Source organism: Aquarana catesbeiana, linkage group LG11 (assembly GCF_042186555.1).
Source record: "Aquarana catesbeiana isolate 2022-GZ linkage group LG11, ASM4218655v1, whole genome shotgun sequence".
NCBI lineage: Eukaryota > Metazoa > Chordata > Amphibia > Anura > Ranidae > Aquarana > Aquarana catesbeiana.
This window is the reverse complement of record NC_133334.1, coordinates 196,470,002-196,485,337: the sequence shown is the minus strand read 5'-3', so window position 1 is coordinate 196,485,337 and position 15,336 is coordinate 196,470,002. Positions and strand designations below refer to the sequence as shown.

The following is a 15,336-nucleotide window of genomic DNA, read 5'->3' as shown; positions in this document are numbered from 1 at the left end:
CAAGCGCTGGTCTGTCGTCAAATGTAAACAGCAATTGCACCATGCATGTGAGGTATCACCGCGAAGGTCAGATCGAGGGCAGTAATTTTAGCAGTAGACCTCCTCTGTAAATCTAAAGTGGTAACCTGTAAAGGCTTTTAAATATGTATGTTGTTTGTCGCCACTGCACGTTTGAGCGCAATTTTAAAGCATGTTGCATTTGGTATCCATGTACTCGGCCTAAGATCTTCTTTTTTATTGCATCAAACATTTGGGCAATATAGTGTGTTTTAGTGCATTAAAATTAAAAAACAAAAAAAAGTGTGTTTTTCCCCAAAAAATGCGTTTGAAAAATTTCATGTAAACAAAAAGTGTCATAAAGGGCTTTGTCTTCAAGTGGTTAGAAGAGTGGGTGATGTGTGACATAAGCTTCTAAATGTTGTGCATAAAATGCCAGGACAGTTCAACTCCCCCCCCCCAAATGACCCCATTTTGGAAAGTAGACACCCCAAACTATTTGCTGAGAGGCATGTCGAGTCCATGGAATATTTTATATTGTGACACAAGTTGCGGGAAAAAGAAAAATTTTTTCTTTGCACAAAGTTGTCACTAAATGATATATTGCTCAAACATGCCATGGGCATATGTGAAATTACACCCCAAAATACATTCTGTTGCTTCTCCTGAGTACAGGGATACCACGGGTGAGACTTTTTGGGAGCCTAGCCGCGTACGGGACCCTGAAAACCAAGCACCACCTTCAGTGTTTCTAAGGGTGTAAATTTTTGATTTCACTCCTCACTGCCTATTACAGTTTCGGAGGCCATGGAATGCCCAGATGGCACAACCCCCCCCCCCCCCAAATGACCCCATTTTGGAAAGTAGACACCCCAAGCTATTTGCTGAGAGGTATGGTGAGTACTTTGCAGACCTCGCTTTTTGTCACAAAGTTTTGAAAATTGAAAAAAGAAAAAAAAAAAAAAAAAAAGTTTCTTTTCTTTCTTCATTTTCAAAAAAAAATGAGAGCTGCAAAATACTCACCATGCCTCTCAGCAAATAGCTTGGGGTGTCTACTTGGTGGTATCTCTGTACTCAGGAGAAGCAGCAAAATTTATTTTGGGGTGCAATTCCACCTATAACCATGGCATGTGTAAGCAATATATCATTTAGTGACAACTTTTCGTAATTTTTTTTTTTTTTTTGTCATTATTCAATCACTTGGGACAAAAAAAATTAAATATTCAATGGGCTCAACAGGCCTCTCAGCAATTTCCTTGGGGTGTCTACTTTCCAAAATGGGGTCATTTGGGGGGGTTTGTACTGCCCTGTCATTTTAGCACCTCAAGAAATGAGACAGGCAGTCAAACTAAAAGCTGTGTAAATTCCAGAAAACGTACCCTAGTTTGTAGACGCTATAACTTTTGCGCAAACCAATATACGCTTATTGACTTTTTTTTTTTACCGAAGACATGTGGCCGAATACATTTTGGCCTAAATGTATGACTAAAATTGAGTTTATTGGATTTTTTTTTTTTATAACAAAAAGTAGAAAATATTTTTTTTTCAAAATTTTCGGTCTTTTTCCGTTTATAGCGCAAAAAATAAAAACCACAGAGGTGATCAAATACCATCAAAAGAAAGCTCTATTTGTGGGAAAAAAGGACGCAAATTTTGTTTGGGTACAACATTGCATGGCCGCGCAATTAGCAGTTAAAGCGATGCAGTGCTAAATTGTAAAAATTGCTCTGGTCAGGAAGGGGGTAAAACCTTCCGGGGCTGAAGTGGTTAATATACAGAATATGCCCACAACTTTGAAGATTTTTTTTTATTATTATTGTGAAGCAAACAAATAGGACAAAATAACAGAAAAGGTCAATGTGCATAACTATTCACCCCCCTAAAGTCAATACTTTGTAGAGCCACCTTTTGCGGCTATCACAGCCCCAAGTCGCTTTGGATAAGTCTATATGAGCTTGCCACTTCTTGCAACTGGGATTTTTGCCCATTCCTCCTTGCAAAACTGCTCCAGCTCCTTCAAGTTGGATGGTTTGCAATTGTGAACAGCAATCTTTAAGTCTGACCACAGATTTTCTATTGGATTGAGGTCTGGGCTTTGACTAGGCCATTCCAACACATTTACATGTTTCCCCTAAAAACCACTCAAGTGTTGCTTTATGGTCTTCATGGCAGTGTTTGGTTAGTGGCGCTTCTTGCTTAGGTGTTGCAGCCTCTGGGGCCTTTCAAAAAGGTGTGTACATGTAATGACAGATCATGTGACACTTAACTTGCACACAGATGGACATCATTTCACTAATTATGTGACTTTTGAAAGGTAATTGGTTGCACCAGAGCTTTTTATGGGCTTCATAACAAAGTGGGGGAAAAAATATGCACATGCCAATTATCAGTTGTTTAATGTCTGAAAAATAGTTTTATGTATATATTTTTCTAATGTTACTTCACCAACTTAGGCTAAAAAGCCAGGGGGGGGGGGGGGGTGAATACTTTTGCAAGGCACTGTAAACAGTAGCAGGAAACAATGGCGCTAATTGCAGGGGACTTGTCAGTCTTCAACACTTTTTGCTGAAGAAAAGAAAAGTCACATCTAAGGACTATTAAGCTGCAATAAATTACATTTTTGTGCTTTGGTTTAGATACCAACCTTCCTAGAGGCCCATGTACACTGCCGCTCAAAGGAGCAGCTCCTTCAGGCTTCTGAGCCGTTTTGAGCTCTTATTTTTTCTGCCTGGAAACTTCTTTATGTTAGCCAATGTGTCCATGCACATTATGGCTTTTTTCAGGCATATGCATTAAAAAAAAAAAAAACAAAAAAAAACAAACACCCACCAAACTCGCGCTTTTGAGAGGAGCTTTCGGGCAGAAAAAAAAACACCTAAGTGACCAAAAACACGCAAAAGAGTGCGAAAGAGCATGAAAAAGCTCAAAGACACACACAAAACAAAAACAAAAAATGGAAAAATTAGCTGAGGGGAGGGTTTGTGAAAACAAAAAAAAAAACACGCTTAAGCTCAATAAAAAAAACGTACAAAAGAGTGAAAAAAAAAAAAAGTACAAGCTTCTGCAAGCTGACATAAAAGCTCAAATGCCTGAAAAAGTAGCTTTTTCTTTTGAGCTGAAGTGCGCATGAGCCACAAATGTAATATAGGCCAGAAGCTAAAATTATTTATAAATTACCTGGAGTTTAACAGCAATAACAACAGAAGGCAAGTCTTTATCCAGGTCCTTCAGCATAACAAGTTTCTGCAAAGTCAAAGAAAACAACCTAGGAAGAAAGAAAAATGCATTATTATTTTACTAAGTATGAAAAATATTGTTGTCTGTCTATCACCGTTACCTTCAACTTTACACCACTTTCCACAGAAACTCTGAATCATATCTCCCCTATATAGGAGTCTTTTTTCCCCTGTAACGACAAGGTAACTCATTACCTCTCTCCACCCCTTCTAGGGAAGGATCGCACACCAATAATATGGGTCACACATCCTACAACTCTATTTTATGAATTTGCCATAAAACAATTCCCCCTGCTGAGTCTGAGCTAGAGCTCTCCAATCAGAAGCATGAGCTTTGCCAACTGCAGAGCTATAAGGCCTCATGCACACAGGAGTAAAAAAAAAAAAAAAAAAAAACACACAACACTTTACTGATATGTAAAGATCAGTAATACATTGATAAGTACAACGCTGTAAAATAAAAATAGAACAATTTACATACCTCAGATTGCGAGTAACGCGGTTAATGAGCATTTCGCAATACGAGCCATTTTTTAAAAATCCTGACTCCATTTGCAAGTGTTGTCTCGCAAAACGAGCAGGATTCAAGCCTCTGTGGTGTGCAGTACCGCATTTGGCCAGAGGTGCGGGGGGCACCGGTGACACTCGGAGCCATTCGGAAACACAAAAATACTCTGTTCCCTAGTGTTTCCGAGTCTCTCCGCTGCCCCGACCCCCCCCCTGGCTACATGCGGGACTGCATACAATAGAAGTCAATGTGGAACGAATTATCTTAGTTTCCATTGACTTCTATTGGGAAACTCGCTTTGATATGTGAGTGCTTTGGATTCGAAGCATTCTCCTGGAGCGGATTATGCTCGTAATGAAAGGTTCCACTGTAGTCATTTACAAGTAAATGCGTGTATACACATGGAACAAGATTTGGGACTTTAAGATGCACTTCAATATAAACACAATTGATATATAGAAAAAATATATATTTTATTAAAGTGGATGTAAACCCGATTCATGACATTTGAGCTGGGCACATATCTGCAGTGTTTTCTTATCTCTCTCCAAAGCCCCTTGGCTTTCTTTTGCTCAGTAGCTCTGTTATCAGTCTGAGAACTTCTGACAAGTTCTGACAGGAGATAAAACCAGGCTGAAATTTGTGTCAGGGAGGTTGCTATAAATAGATTAGCAGACAGCTGGACTTGTCAGAGCAGAGATGTGCACATTCCTTCCGTCACCAATGAGGAGTGGGGGTGCGTGCGCCTTTCCTCCAATCAGCTGCCTTGGCTGTATGTCAATAATCCACTCCTAGTGCTGACCAGGAAGAGGAAAAATGTAACACAATGTGCACTTTCTAAAGGATACATACAGATGAAGACAGCAGATATACATGTAAAAATGATGTAGGGAGATTTGTTTCATCTCTGTGTATCATCTGAGGCTGTTCACATCACTGGGTATACGTGAGAGTTTACATCCACTTTAAAAGTTACATAAAAAAAAAAAAAAAAACACACACACACACACACACACACACACACACACACACACACACACACATTTAAAACCCATTGTAGTGGTACATCTGCATCAAATTGTAGGAAGGGACACGTTTTATGATGTTAATTTGCTGTTAGCACGCTAATATCCTACATGTTTTGCCGTAAGGCTTCTTCAGGAAAAAAAGCGTGGAATCTCATCTACTGAACAAGTAAACATACAGATCAGCTAAATATGAATACAATATTCACAAAAAAAAAAACACACCACACACACACACACACCACACTTTTTTGCTCTATACATATAAAAACATAATATAATACATACACATAAGGATGTACCCCCATGAATGGCAAGTGTCCCTAAATATTGGTTCCTACCCCAAAATGATGAGGGGTTAGAGCCAAGTTATGACCAAAGCATAAGGGAGGAGTAAGGTCCAATGCATTCAACCGACTAGGGATGGGTCGACCAAATAAGCCGGATCTCCCGCAGGGAGAGGTATATTTTGATGAAATGAACACAACTAGGAGTGGTGTGACCTATAAGTCAAGCAAGGCATGACATATCTTTACAAGTTCATGCTACCATTTCCAGAGCATTTAAACAACTCAGTATTCAAACCAATAATGCTTACATGGAAGCTTCCTTTAAACATGAGACTGGGAGCCTAAAGATACAGACAACATCAGTTGTCTAACAAGACGACGGCCATTTTAATGGTTCTATAGAGAAAACAAACCCAACAAAAGAAGTGTTCCCTCTAAAAAGTACCAGGCACTCAACTAGGGGTGCATGGTCTACAGCACATCAAGGACTGGATTTTTCCTGATGGGTGTTACCATTTTACTTTTGGATATTAGAGAGACATGATCCGTAATTTTACAAAAGAATGGGCGCTTCGTTTTACCTACGTAAAAAGCTCCACAGCAGCACTTCATTATGCAGACAGTTCCAATAGATTGACAGGCGATTCTGTATCATGGGGTCCATGTAGTGTTGTTGGGGAAAAGGACATTTTCACCCCTCAAAAATAAAGGAGCAATAGTTGCAGTTTTCACATGGGTATGTACCTAGTATGTTAATTTTCACTGAACCAAAACAAGTGTGATGAGTTGCTACTAAGGCGTCTCTAAGAGACATTGACCACCTGTACGTGATCTCAGGGTATGGTTTGATGAACTTAGTGATTTTCTGATCAGCAGCGAGAAGGTACCAGAACTTTTTATATACAGTTGTGCTCATAAGTTTAGATACCCTGGCAGAATTTATGATTTCTTGGCCATTTTTCAGAGAATATGAATGATAAAAAAACAACTTTTCACTTTCGCCCCCTTTAACATCAATGACAGCTTAAAGCCTTCTGTGCTATTTGTGGATGAGGTTCTATCTTCTCAGATGGTAAAGCTCCCCATTCCTCTTGGCAAAAAGCCTCCAGTTCCTGTAAAATCTTGGGCTGTCTTGCATGAACTGCACGTTTGAGATCTCCCCAGAGTGGCTCAATGATATTGAGGTCAGGAGACTGAGATGGCCATTTCAGAACCTTCACTTTATTCTGCTGTAGCCAAATGACAGGTCGATTTGGCATTGCGTTTTGGATCATTGTCATGTTGGAATGTCCAATTACGTCCCATGCACAGCTTCCTGGCTGATGAATGCAAATGTTCCTCCAATATTTTTTGATAACATACTGCATTCATCAAGCCATCAATTTTGACCAGACTTCCTGTGACTTTGTAGCTCACGCATCCCCAAAATATCAGCGATCCACCTCCGTATTTCATGGTAGGAATGGTGTACCTTTCATCATAGACCTTTTTGACTCCTTTCCAAATGTAGCATTTGTGGTTGTGGCCAAAAAAAAGCTACATTTTGGTCTCATCACCCCAAATGACTGTGCCAGAAGGTTTGAGGCTGGTCTCTGTGCTGCTTGGCATACTGTAAGCGGGATACTTTGTGGCATTTGCGTAGCAATGGCTTTCTTCTGGCGACTCGACCATGCAGCCCATTTTTCTTCAAGTGCCTCCTTATTGTGCATCTTGAAACAGCCACACCCCATTTTCAGAGAGTCCTGTATTTCATCTGAAGTTATTTGTGGATTTTGCTTTGCATCCCAAACAATTTTCCTGGCAGTTGTGGCTGAAATTTTAGTTGGTCTACCTGAACATGGTTTGGTTTCAACAGAACTCCTCATTTTCCACTTCTTGATTAGAGTTTGAACACTGCTGATTGCCATTCTCAATTCCTTGGCTATATTTTTATATCCCTTTCCCGTTTTATACAGTTCAACCATCTTTTCCCGCAGATCCTTTGACAATTCTTTTGCTTTCCCCATGACTCAAAATACAGAAACGTCCGTGCAGCACTGGATGAAAGATGCAAGGGTCTGCCAGGAGTTTAGTAACATTTTTTATATAGAGAGAGATATATATATATATATATATATATATATATATATATATATATATATATATATATATATATATATATATATATATATTTTTTTTTTTAATATTACACACACACACACACACACACACACACACACACACACACACACTAATTACAAGCAAACAGATCACAGGTGAGGATGGTTACCTTTAGCCATTCAAACCCCTTTGTGTCGACTTGTGTGCATGTTATCAGGCCAAAATCACCAGGGTATGTAAACTTTTAAACAGGGTCATTTGGGTAGTTTCTGTTATGATTTAAAAAGAGTAAACACAGTTGATCATAAATGGTTTCAGCTAAACACTAACCATGAGCAAAAGACATGTTTGTTATTCATATTCTCTGAAAAATGGCCAAGAAATCATAAATTCTGCCAGGGTATGTAAACTTATGAGCACAACTGTATACTGTGTACCTTCCTATGTTGCACCTAGTGATTATCCTTGTAGATGTTTGTATGACCTTTCTGGGTTTGTAAATAAATGAATGTCTATCCTGAGCTTTGACTTTGTTAAACGCCTTCCTAAGGCACGTCTTGCTGTAGCCCCTCACCAAGAGGCGCTCTCGCAACATGTTGGCTTCCCTCTGGAAGTCTTCATCCAATGTACAATTGCATCTTAGTCCAAGAAATTGACTATATGGAATGCTCTTGATAAGTTGTTCTGGATGCGAACTGGTCGCATGCAACAGAGTATTTCTGGCTGAGGGTTTCCTGTACAGTGTAGAACAGAGGACCCTTGCCTCATTTATAAATCTCTACATCCAGGAATGCAATCCTCTCCTGATCATAGCCATGTGTGAACTTCAGGTTATAGGTATTGTGTTGTTAACTGTCTAAAAACCTGATTAGGTCGTCTTTAGATCCTGCCCACACCATAAAGACATCTATATAGCGTTGCCAGGATAACATTTTGCCAAGTTCTATAACTTTCTGTTCCTCCACACAGAGGTCACGTTCCCATCCCCCTGAGCATTTATATAATGAATTCATTATATTTCCGACACTCCAGGTCACGTTCATCAAGAAATTCACGTGCCACCAGTTACGAAGAGGTCAGCAACCAGTGGCGAGTTCCGGGGACAGCACATCACTGGATTCAAGGGAAGTATAGTTCCATCTTAACAGAAAGCTGTAAATACCATCCCCACAAAAAAAAAAAAAAAAAAACACTACTCAAGGCTATTTTCTGCCCAAGTCACATTCCAGGTTTAGATAGTCAACAGAAACAAGGCGCAAACAAGGAAAACCTTATTGGAAAAATAATAATAAATCACCAAACAGGCGCAGCTGCCAAAACTCAGAAGACCAAATGAGCAAAGACATAAAAACCAGATAGGGATGATGAATTAAGCATAATGGAAATCCCAAATGTAATAATACTTCTTTATTGGCAAAAAGACAAAAATGGTGTTAGGGCTGCCAGAAAATGCATTGAAAATCCAGAATAATAATCAATAAAAAATTGTTGATAAAGATAAAAAAAATAAAAATGTATAAAAGAGTAACTTGATGAGCATACAAAGTAACTTACGATGACTGCAGGAGCACACAGGGGCCAGGAGAGGTGGAGAGGGTACTGACCTGCCTCCAGAGGGAGCAGAGGATACCTCTCACGGCTCTACTTCTGGGTTCCAGAGGCTGTGGTCACCTGACCAGCCACGTCATACCTCCAAGCAAAGACAGGCTCCAGCAGTCTCCAACAAGTTCTAGCAGGCGCAAGAACTTTCCCACAGGTGGATGGCAAGGGGATAGATAGAACCACTACGTTTCAGGGATTAATCCCTTCCTCAGGTCACGTGTTCCTGAGGAAGGAGTTAATCCTCAAAACTTACTCCCTGCACTGTTCAAGACCCCTTCATCCTTTCCTGGTTCTTTCTCTCCCCTAGTTATCTTTTTTTTTTATATATCTTTTTCTTTATTGATTGGGATATGATCAACATGTTCAAATATATAAGGGGTCCATATAGTGAACTTGGTGTTGAGTTATTCTCTTTACGGTCAACTCAGAGGACACGGGGGTACTCTTTACATCTAGAGGAAAAGAGATTTCATCTCCAAATACGGAAAGGTTTCTTCACAATAAGAGCTGTGAAAATGTGGAATAGACTCTCGCCAGAGGTGGTTCTGGCCAGCTCAGTAGATTGCTTTAAGAAAGGCCTGGATACTTTCCTAAATGTACATAATATAACTGGGTACTAACAATTATAGGTAAAGTTAATCCAGGGAAAATCCGATTGCCTCTTGGGGGGATCAGGAAGGAATTTTTTCCCCTGTTGTAGCAAATTGGAGCATGCTCTGCTGGGGTTTTTTGCCTTCCTCTGGATCAACTGTGGGTATAAAAATTGGGTATATTGGATTGTATGATATTTTTTATTTTATTTATTTATTGTTTTTAAGGTTGAACTGGATGGACTTGTGTCTTTTTTCAACCTAACTATGATTTTATCTGCATCATACATCATATTACATTTAAAGAGACGCCACCTCAACTGATATCGACCATTAAAACACACACAAAAATAATTCCGCAATACTCTTCCCACTCCTCTCACCCCCCCCACACTGAAGAACACCCCCCCCCACGCATCCATCCTCCCCATCTCTTCCTCTCCCTTACTGCTACCGGTCTGATCACAACTTCTCCCCTCTTAAACGCCAGACTGTCTAGCTACTTTGGGGCCTCTTCTGATTTTTATTTTATGTTCCCATCGCCTCGGCAAACATTGAGTGCTTATACTCTGCCCATTCCCTCCATTTCTCTTCAAACTCTTCCATTCCCGTCCCCTCGCTGAACCTCAAGTATTCTAGGCTTTGAATTTCATTTTATTAAACCAGTTCTTCAACGTGGGTCTACCTTTTTCTTGCCAGTATCTAGGTATAAGGCTTTTAACAGCATTCAAGAGCTGTGGTAGTAACGTTCTCAAGTATTTCCCAGTAGGCAATCTAATCCCGTGGAATAAGCACCCCCACAGGTTGTCTGGGACCTCAATGTTAGTTATCTCACTGGTGATTTGCCTGATTGCCTAATCTCCCCCCAGAATTTTATTTTATTTCCGTACCACCAAATGTGAGCCATCGTCCCAATCTCTTTACACCCCCGCCATTAGTGACAGGCAGTGCTGACAGCTGTCTGGTATGAATCCTGAGGGGGAACGCCGCGCCAAATTTTAAATGAAAAAACCGGCGTGGGTTCCCCCAGGGGGCATACCAGGCCCTTAGGTCTGGTATGGATTGTAAGGGGGAACCCCCTACGCGGGGAAAAAAAAAAAAAAAAAAAAAAAATTCGGCATGGGGATCCCCCCAAAATCCATACCAGACCCTTATCCGAGCACGCAGCCCGGCCGGCCAGGAAAGGGGGTAGGGACAAGCGAGCGCCCCCCCCCTCCTGAGCCGTACCAGGCCGCATGCCCTCAACATGGGGGGGAGCCCTGCAGGGCCCCCCCACCCCAAAGCACCTTGTCCCCATGTTGATGAGGACAAGGGCCTCTTCCCGACAACCCTGGCCGTTGGTTGTCGGGGTCTGCGGGCAGGGGGCTTATCGGAATCCGGGAGCCCCCTTTAATAAGGGGGGCCCCCAGATCCCGGCCCCCCACCCTGTGTGAATGAGTATGGGGTACATGGTACCCCTACCCATTCACCTAGGGAAAAGTGTCAAAAAAAAAAAAAAAAAAAACACAGCTCCGGGGTCTTCTTCCGACTTCGGGGGTCTCCTTCCGACTTCTCCTGGGCCCCGCCGCTATCTTCTTCCAGTTCTTTTGCCAGCGAAGGGCCCGGTCTGCTGCCGCTGTCTTGTCACCGCTGTCTCGCCGCTTCTTCTCTTCTTCCGATGTTGACACGACGCTCTCTCTGGCTGGAATGCTTTGTGCGAGCTGCGGAGCCATTTATATAGGCGGTGGCCCCGCCCCCTTGTGACGTCATGGTCCCAGCATGCGCAGGGACTCTGGGGTCACACCCCCTTATGACGCCAGAGTCCCTGCGCATGCTGGGACCATGACGTCACAAGGGGGCGGGGTCACCGCCTATATAAATGGCTCCGCAGCTCGCACAAAGCATTCCAGCCAGAGAGAGCGTCGTGTCAACATCGGAAGAAGAGAAGAAGCGGCGAGACAGCGGCGACAAGACAGCGGCAGCAGACCGGGCCCTTCGCTGGCAAAAGAGCTGGAAGAAGATAGCGGCGGGGCCCGGGAGAAGAGGCCGAACACCGGGAGAAGTCGGAAGGAGACCCCCGAAGTCGGAAGAAGACCCCGGAGCTGTGTTTTTTTTTTTTTTAATTGACACATTTCCCTAGGTGAATGGGTAGGGGTACCATGTACCCCATACTCATTCACACAGGGTGGGGGGCCGGGATCTGGGGGCCCCCCTTATTAAAGGGGGCTCCCGGATTCCGATAAGCCCCCCGTTCGCAGACCCCCCGACAACCAACGGCCAGGGTTGTCAGGAAGAGGCCCTTGTCCTCATCAACATGGGGACAAGGTGCTTTAGGGCGCTCCCCTCCCCCAAGGCACCCACCCCCCCCCCATGTTGAGGGCATGCGGCCTGGTACGGCTCAGGAGGGGGGGGGGCGCTCGCTCGTCCCCACCCCCTTTCCTGGCCGGCCAGGCTGCGTGCTCGGATAAGGGTCTGGTATGGATTTTGGGGGGACCCCCACGCCGATTTTTCGGCGTAGGGGGTTCCCCTTACAATCCATACCAGACCTAAGGGCCTGGTATGCCCCTGGGGGGGAACCCACGCCGGTTTTTTCATTTAAATTTTGGCACGGCATTCCCCCTCAGGATTCATACCAGACAGCTGTCAGCACTGCCTGTCACTCATTGCGAAAGGAAAACAAAAAAAGTTTTCCTTTCGCGATGAGTGAGCCTGCGCAACATGCAAAGTACCTTGTCGCCGAGAACCAGCTCGATGGTATCGCGCTGGAAACACAATCTCGCGGTCAGGTACTGTACATAAAAAAAAAAAAAAAAACCACACGAAAAAAACCATGAAAAAATAATGCTTCCTATACATTCCCTGACAATTCCCATGAAACCCACCCTCCTCCCCCCCCTATCTTGCAGTAGTTGCTAAAGGGGACAGTTTAATCTATTATTTTGCTAACCTTGACCCCTTTAAAGTTACCGAGTAATCTCCTCAACATATCTCCATGTATTTTTAAATGCTTGTCACTTCTCCCAATTGTCTTTTCGCTCTGTCCCCTCTTCTACTTTTGTTCCCCTTTCATCATAACTCTCTAAGTTCTGTATTTCATTGACAAAAAAAATCCAATCCTGAATTTTTGGACTCTCCACTTCCTGCCATTTTTTCAGGATCTGACTTTTTGCAACGTTCAGCAAGATGGTGATAATAGATGCTTTATATTGTCTAACTGGGACAGCTATCCCATGGAACAAACATGTCCACGGGTCTTCCGGAAATTTCCTTATTAGTAATATCCTTTATTAAACAACAGAACTTCCTTCCAGTATTTTTTAATGATAGGACAGTCCCATATGTGGGACATAGTTCCTAAAACCTTACAACCTCTCCAACACAACAAATTTACTGATTTTGTCTGGTGTTGCGTACCACCTGGCTAAGCACTTATAATTTGTCTCAGTCATCTTAGTGTCTACTGAAGAACAATGTGACAAATTTAAAATTTTTTCTAAGGTGTGTTTATTACATTGTGACCCCAATTCCAATTCCCATTTCTTGATGTAAAGGCGGCACATCCAACTCATCTCTAGTCATTTGTATTTTATATATTCTCAATAGGCTTTTTTTTTATTTTTCTCTCAAAGAGAGCTGTTCTAACGGCCTATAATCTTCTCCATCTCTAACAGACTGTGGCAGTTTCTCAACAAAATGAGTCAGTTGGATGTACCGCCATGCAGCGATCGTCATTAATTCAGTGTCTAGACTTAATTATTTTACCCTTCTTAATTATGTCTTTCAATTGTGCATTTCCTTTTTTTATCCAGTTCCCTCCCACTGACCTCATCCCTGGCAAAAAAAACTCATTATCCTTTAAATAAATCAAGGGTGAATTGTAATCCCAATTGTATGTGAATCCGATCCCATATTTTTAGTGTACTACGTGTTAACTCGTGCGTATTCGGTCCCAATGCCCTAAATTGTGGAGGGTTCCAGATTATGTGACTTAACTGTGTGTTACTCAATGTTTTCAATATTCAGCCATCTTTGACCTCTTTTGCCCATTCCATCACCCGTGAAAGTGCCACTGCATTTTAATACTTTTTCAAATCCGGGGCGGCTAAGCCACCCTGTTTTTTTCCCCCTGCTTAGGAACCAAGTATGCTATTCGCGGTTTTTTATTACACCAAATACATTTCGATATTAGCCCTCTTAATGCTCTTAAAAATTATTGTTGAAGTGGGATTGGCAGCATCTAAAACTTACATAAAATTTTCGGTGCGAGCACCATTTTTACTGTATTAATACGTCCTATCCATGAGAGGGGGCGTGCCGATTATTTTTTTTAATTTCCTTCCTAATTTCATCTAATAAAAAAGGGATAAAATGTATTAAATACATTTTCCTCAAAGAATCAGTCAGTCAATCTGATTCCAAGATATTTTATATCCCTCTTCCAAAGAAAATGAAATGCTTTGAGAAGTTTAGCTTATTCCCGTTTAGTCAGATTTATATTTAAGATTTCAGACTTGCTAAGGTTAATTTTAAAATTGGAAATGTCGCCGTATTTTCTTAAAACCTCCAGCAAGTTTGGAATTGTAATCCTAGCATTGGTAATAAAGAAGAGAACATAGTCGGCGAACGCCGCAAGTTTGTGCTCCCACTCCCCTTGATCCCGCTGATGTCTAAATTATTTTGAATAGAAGCCAATAGGGGTTCCAAAGTTAGTACACACAGGAGAGGTGACAGCGGGCACCCTTGTCTCTTGCCATTTTCCATTGTAAACGGTGAGGAAGAGATCCCGTTCACCTTCAGAGACGCAGGAGGGTGATTATACAGTACTTTTACCCAGTTGCTCATTCTTGGGCCTAATCCCATAACTTCCAATGTTCTCAACATGTGTCCCCAGTCTACCCCGTCGAATGCTTTTTCAGCATCCATCGACAGGAATAGTCCTGGGGACCCACTAGATTTAATAGACTCAAGAAGGAGCAACAACTGTACTCAGTTGTCCCTTCCTTCTCTTCCTGGTATAAAACCAACCTGATCCGGATGTACCAGGGTAGTCATCTTTTCCTTCAGCCTCATTGCGAGTACCTTAGCATAAAGTTTAGCGCCTGCATTCAATAAGGCGATAGGCCTATAGCTAGAGCAGAGCATACTTAGATTTTTAATTTTTCAAGATAATAGGTTGTAAACCCATTTGGTCCCAGGCTTTTTCCTGGGGCAGATTCTTTTAATGTTATATAAATTTCCTTCTCTGTGATAGGTCTGTCCATGTCAGATCTCTCACACTCAGGGAGGCATGGTAGCCCTGCGTTGTTTAGAAATTCATCGATCTTCCCCTTTTTTCTTGTTCCTGTTGTCCCTTCTGTCTTACTGAGTATAGGGCTTCGTAATAATTCCTAAATTCTTCCGCTATTGCTTTAGTTGAATAGACCACCCCCCTTTTCTATTTTGGATTTTTTTCAATAAAATTCATACCTCTTTTCTTCTTCAGCAGCCGAGCTAAATGCTTGCTTGACTGGTTTCCCCAAAAATACCTATCTCTTGCAAGGCAATTAAAAGTCCTTCTAGATTCTTGCTCCATAATTTCTGAGTTCCTCTCTCTTATTAATCAGTTGGTGAAAGAGAGCCTGGTGATGGCCCATATGTTTTTTATGTGCTTGTTCTAGTCTATGAATTTCATCTGTGAGGCTTTCCGTTTTTTCCAATCTTTTTTTCCCAGCTCCAATGGAAATAAGGATTCCCCTAATGTAGGCTTTATGGGCCTCCCGTAGAGTGGAACCCGAAATTTCCCCTGTATCATTGAGCGAAAAGTATAATTCTATTTCTTTCTGTATTGTTTCAACTATTTTATCATCTTTTAGGAGGTTTTCATTTAATCGCCATGTAAACGTTTGTCTTTGGGTCCCTGGGACCTTCATCCTCATTAAAACCGGGGAGTGATCTGAGAGTGTGGTTATTTCGATCTTAGTGTCTCTTATCAGGTCCAAAATGGTCTACCATAATGTAATCTAGTCTTGA

General features: G+C 41.9%; 1 protein-coding gene across 3 annotated transcripts in view; it reads right to left on the bottom strand.

The window, feature by feature from the left end:
* Positions 1 to 15,336, bottom strand: part of PACS1 (phosphofurin acidic cluster sorting protein 1) — a 654,711-nt gene that overhangs the window by 606,237 nt on the left and 33,138 nt on the right. For all 3 annotated transcript variants that reach the window (XM_073605164.1, XM_073605165.1, XM_073605166.1), the window contains exon 2: positions 3,175 to 3,262. In XM_073605164.1, coding sequence (XP_073461265.1) covers positions 3,175 to 3,262 — 88 coding nt within the window. The remainder of the gene's footprint in view (positions 1 to 3,174; positions 3,263 to 15,336) is intronic.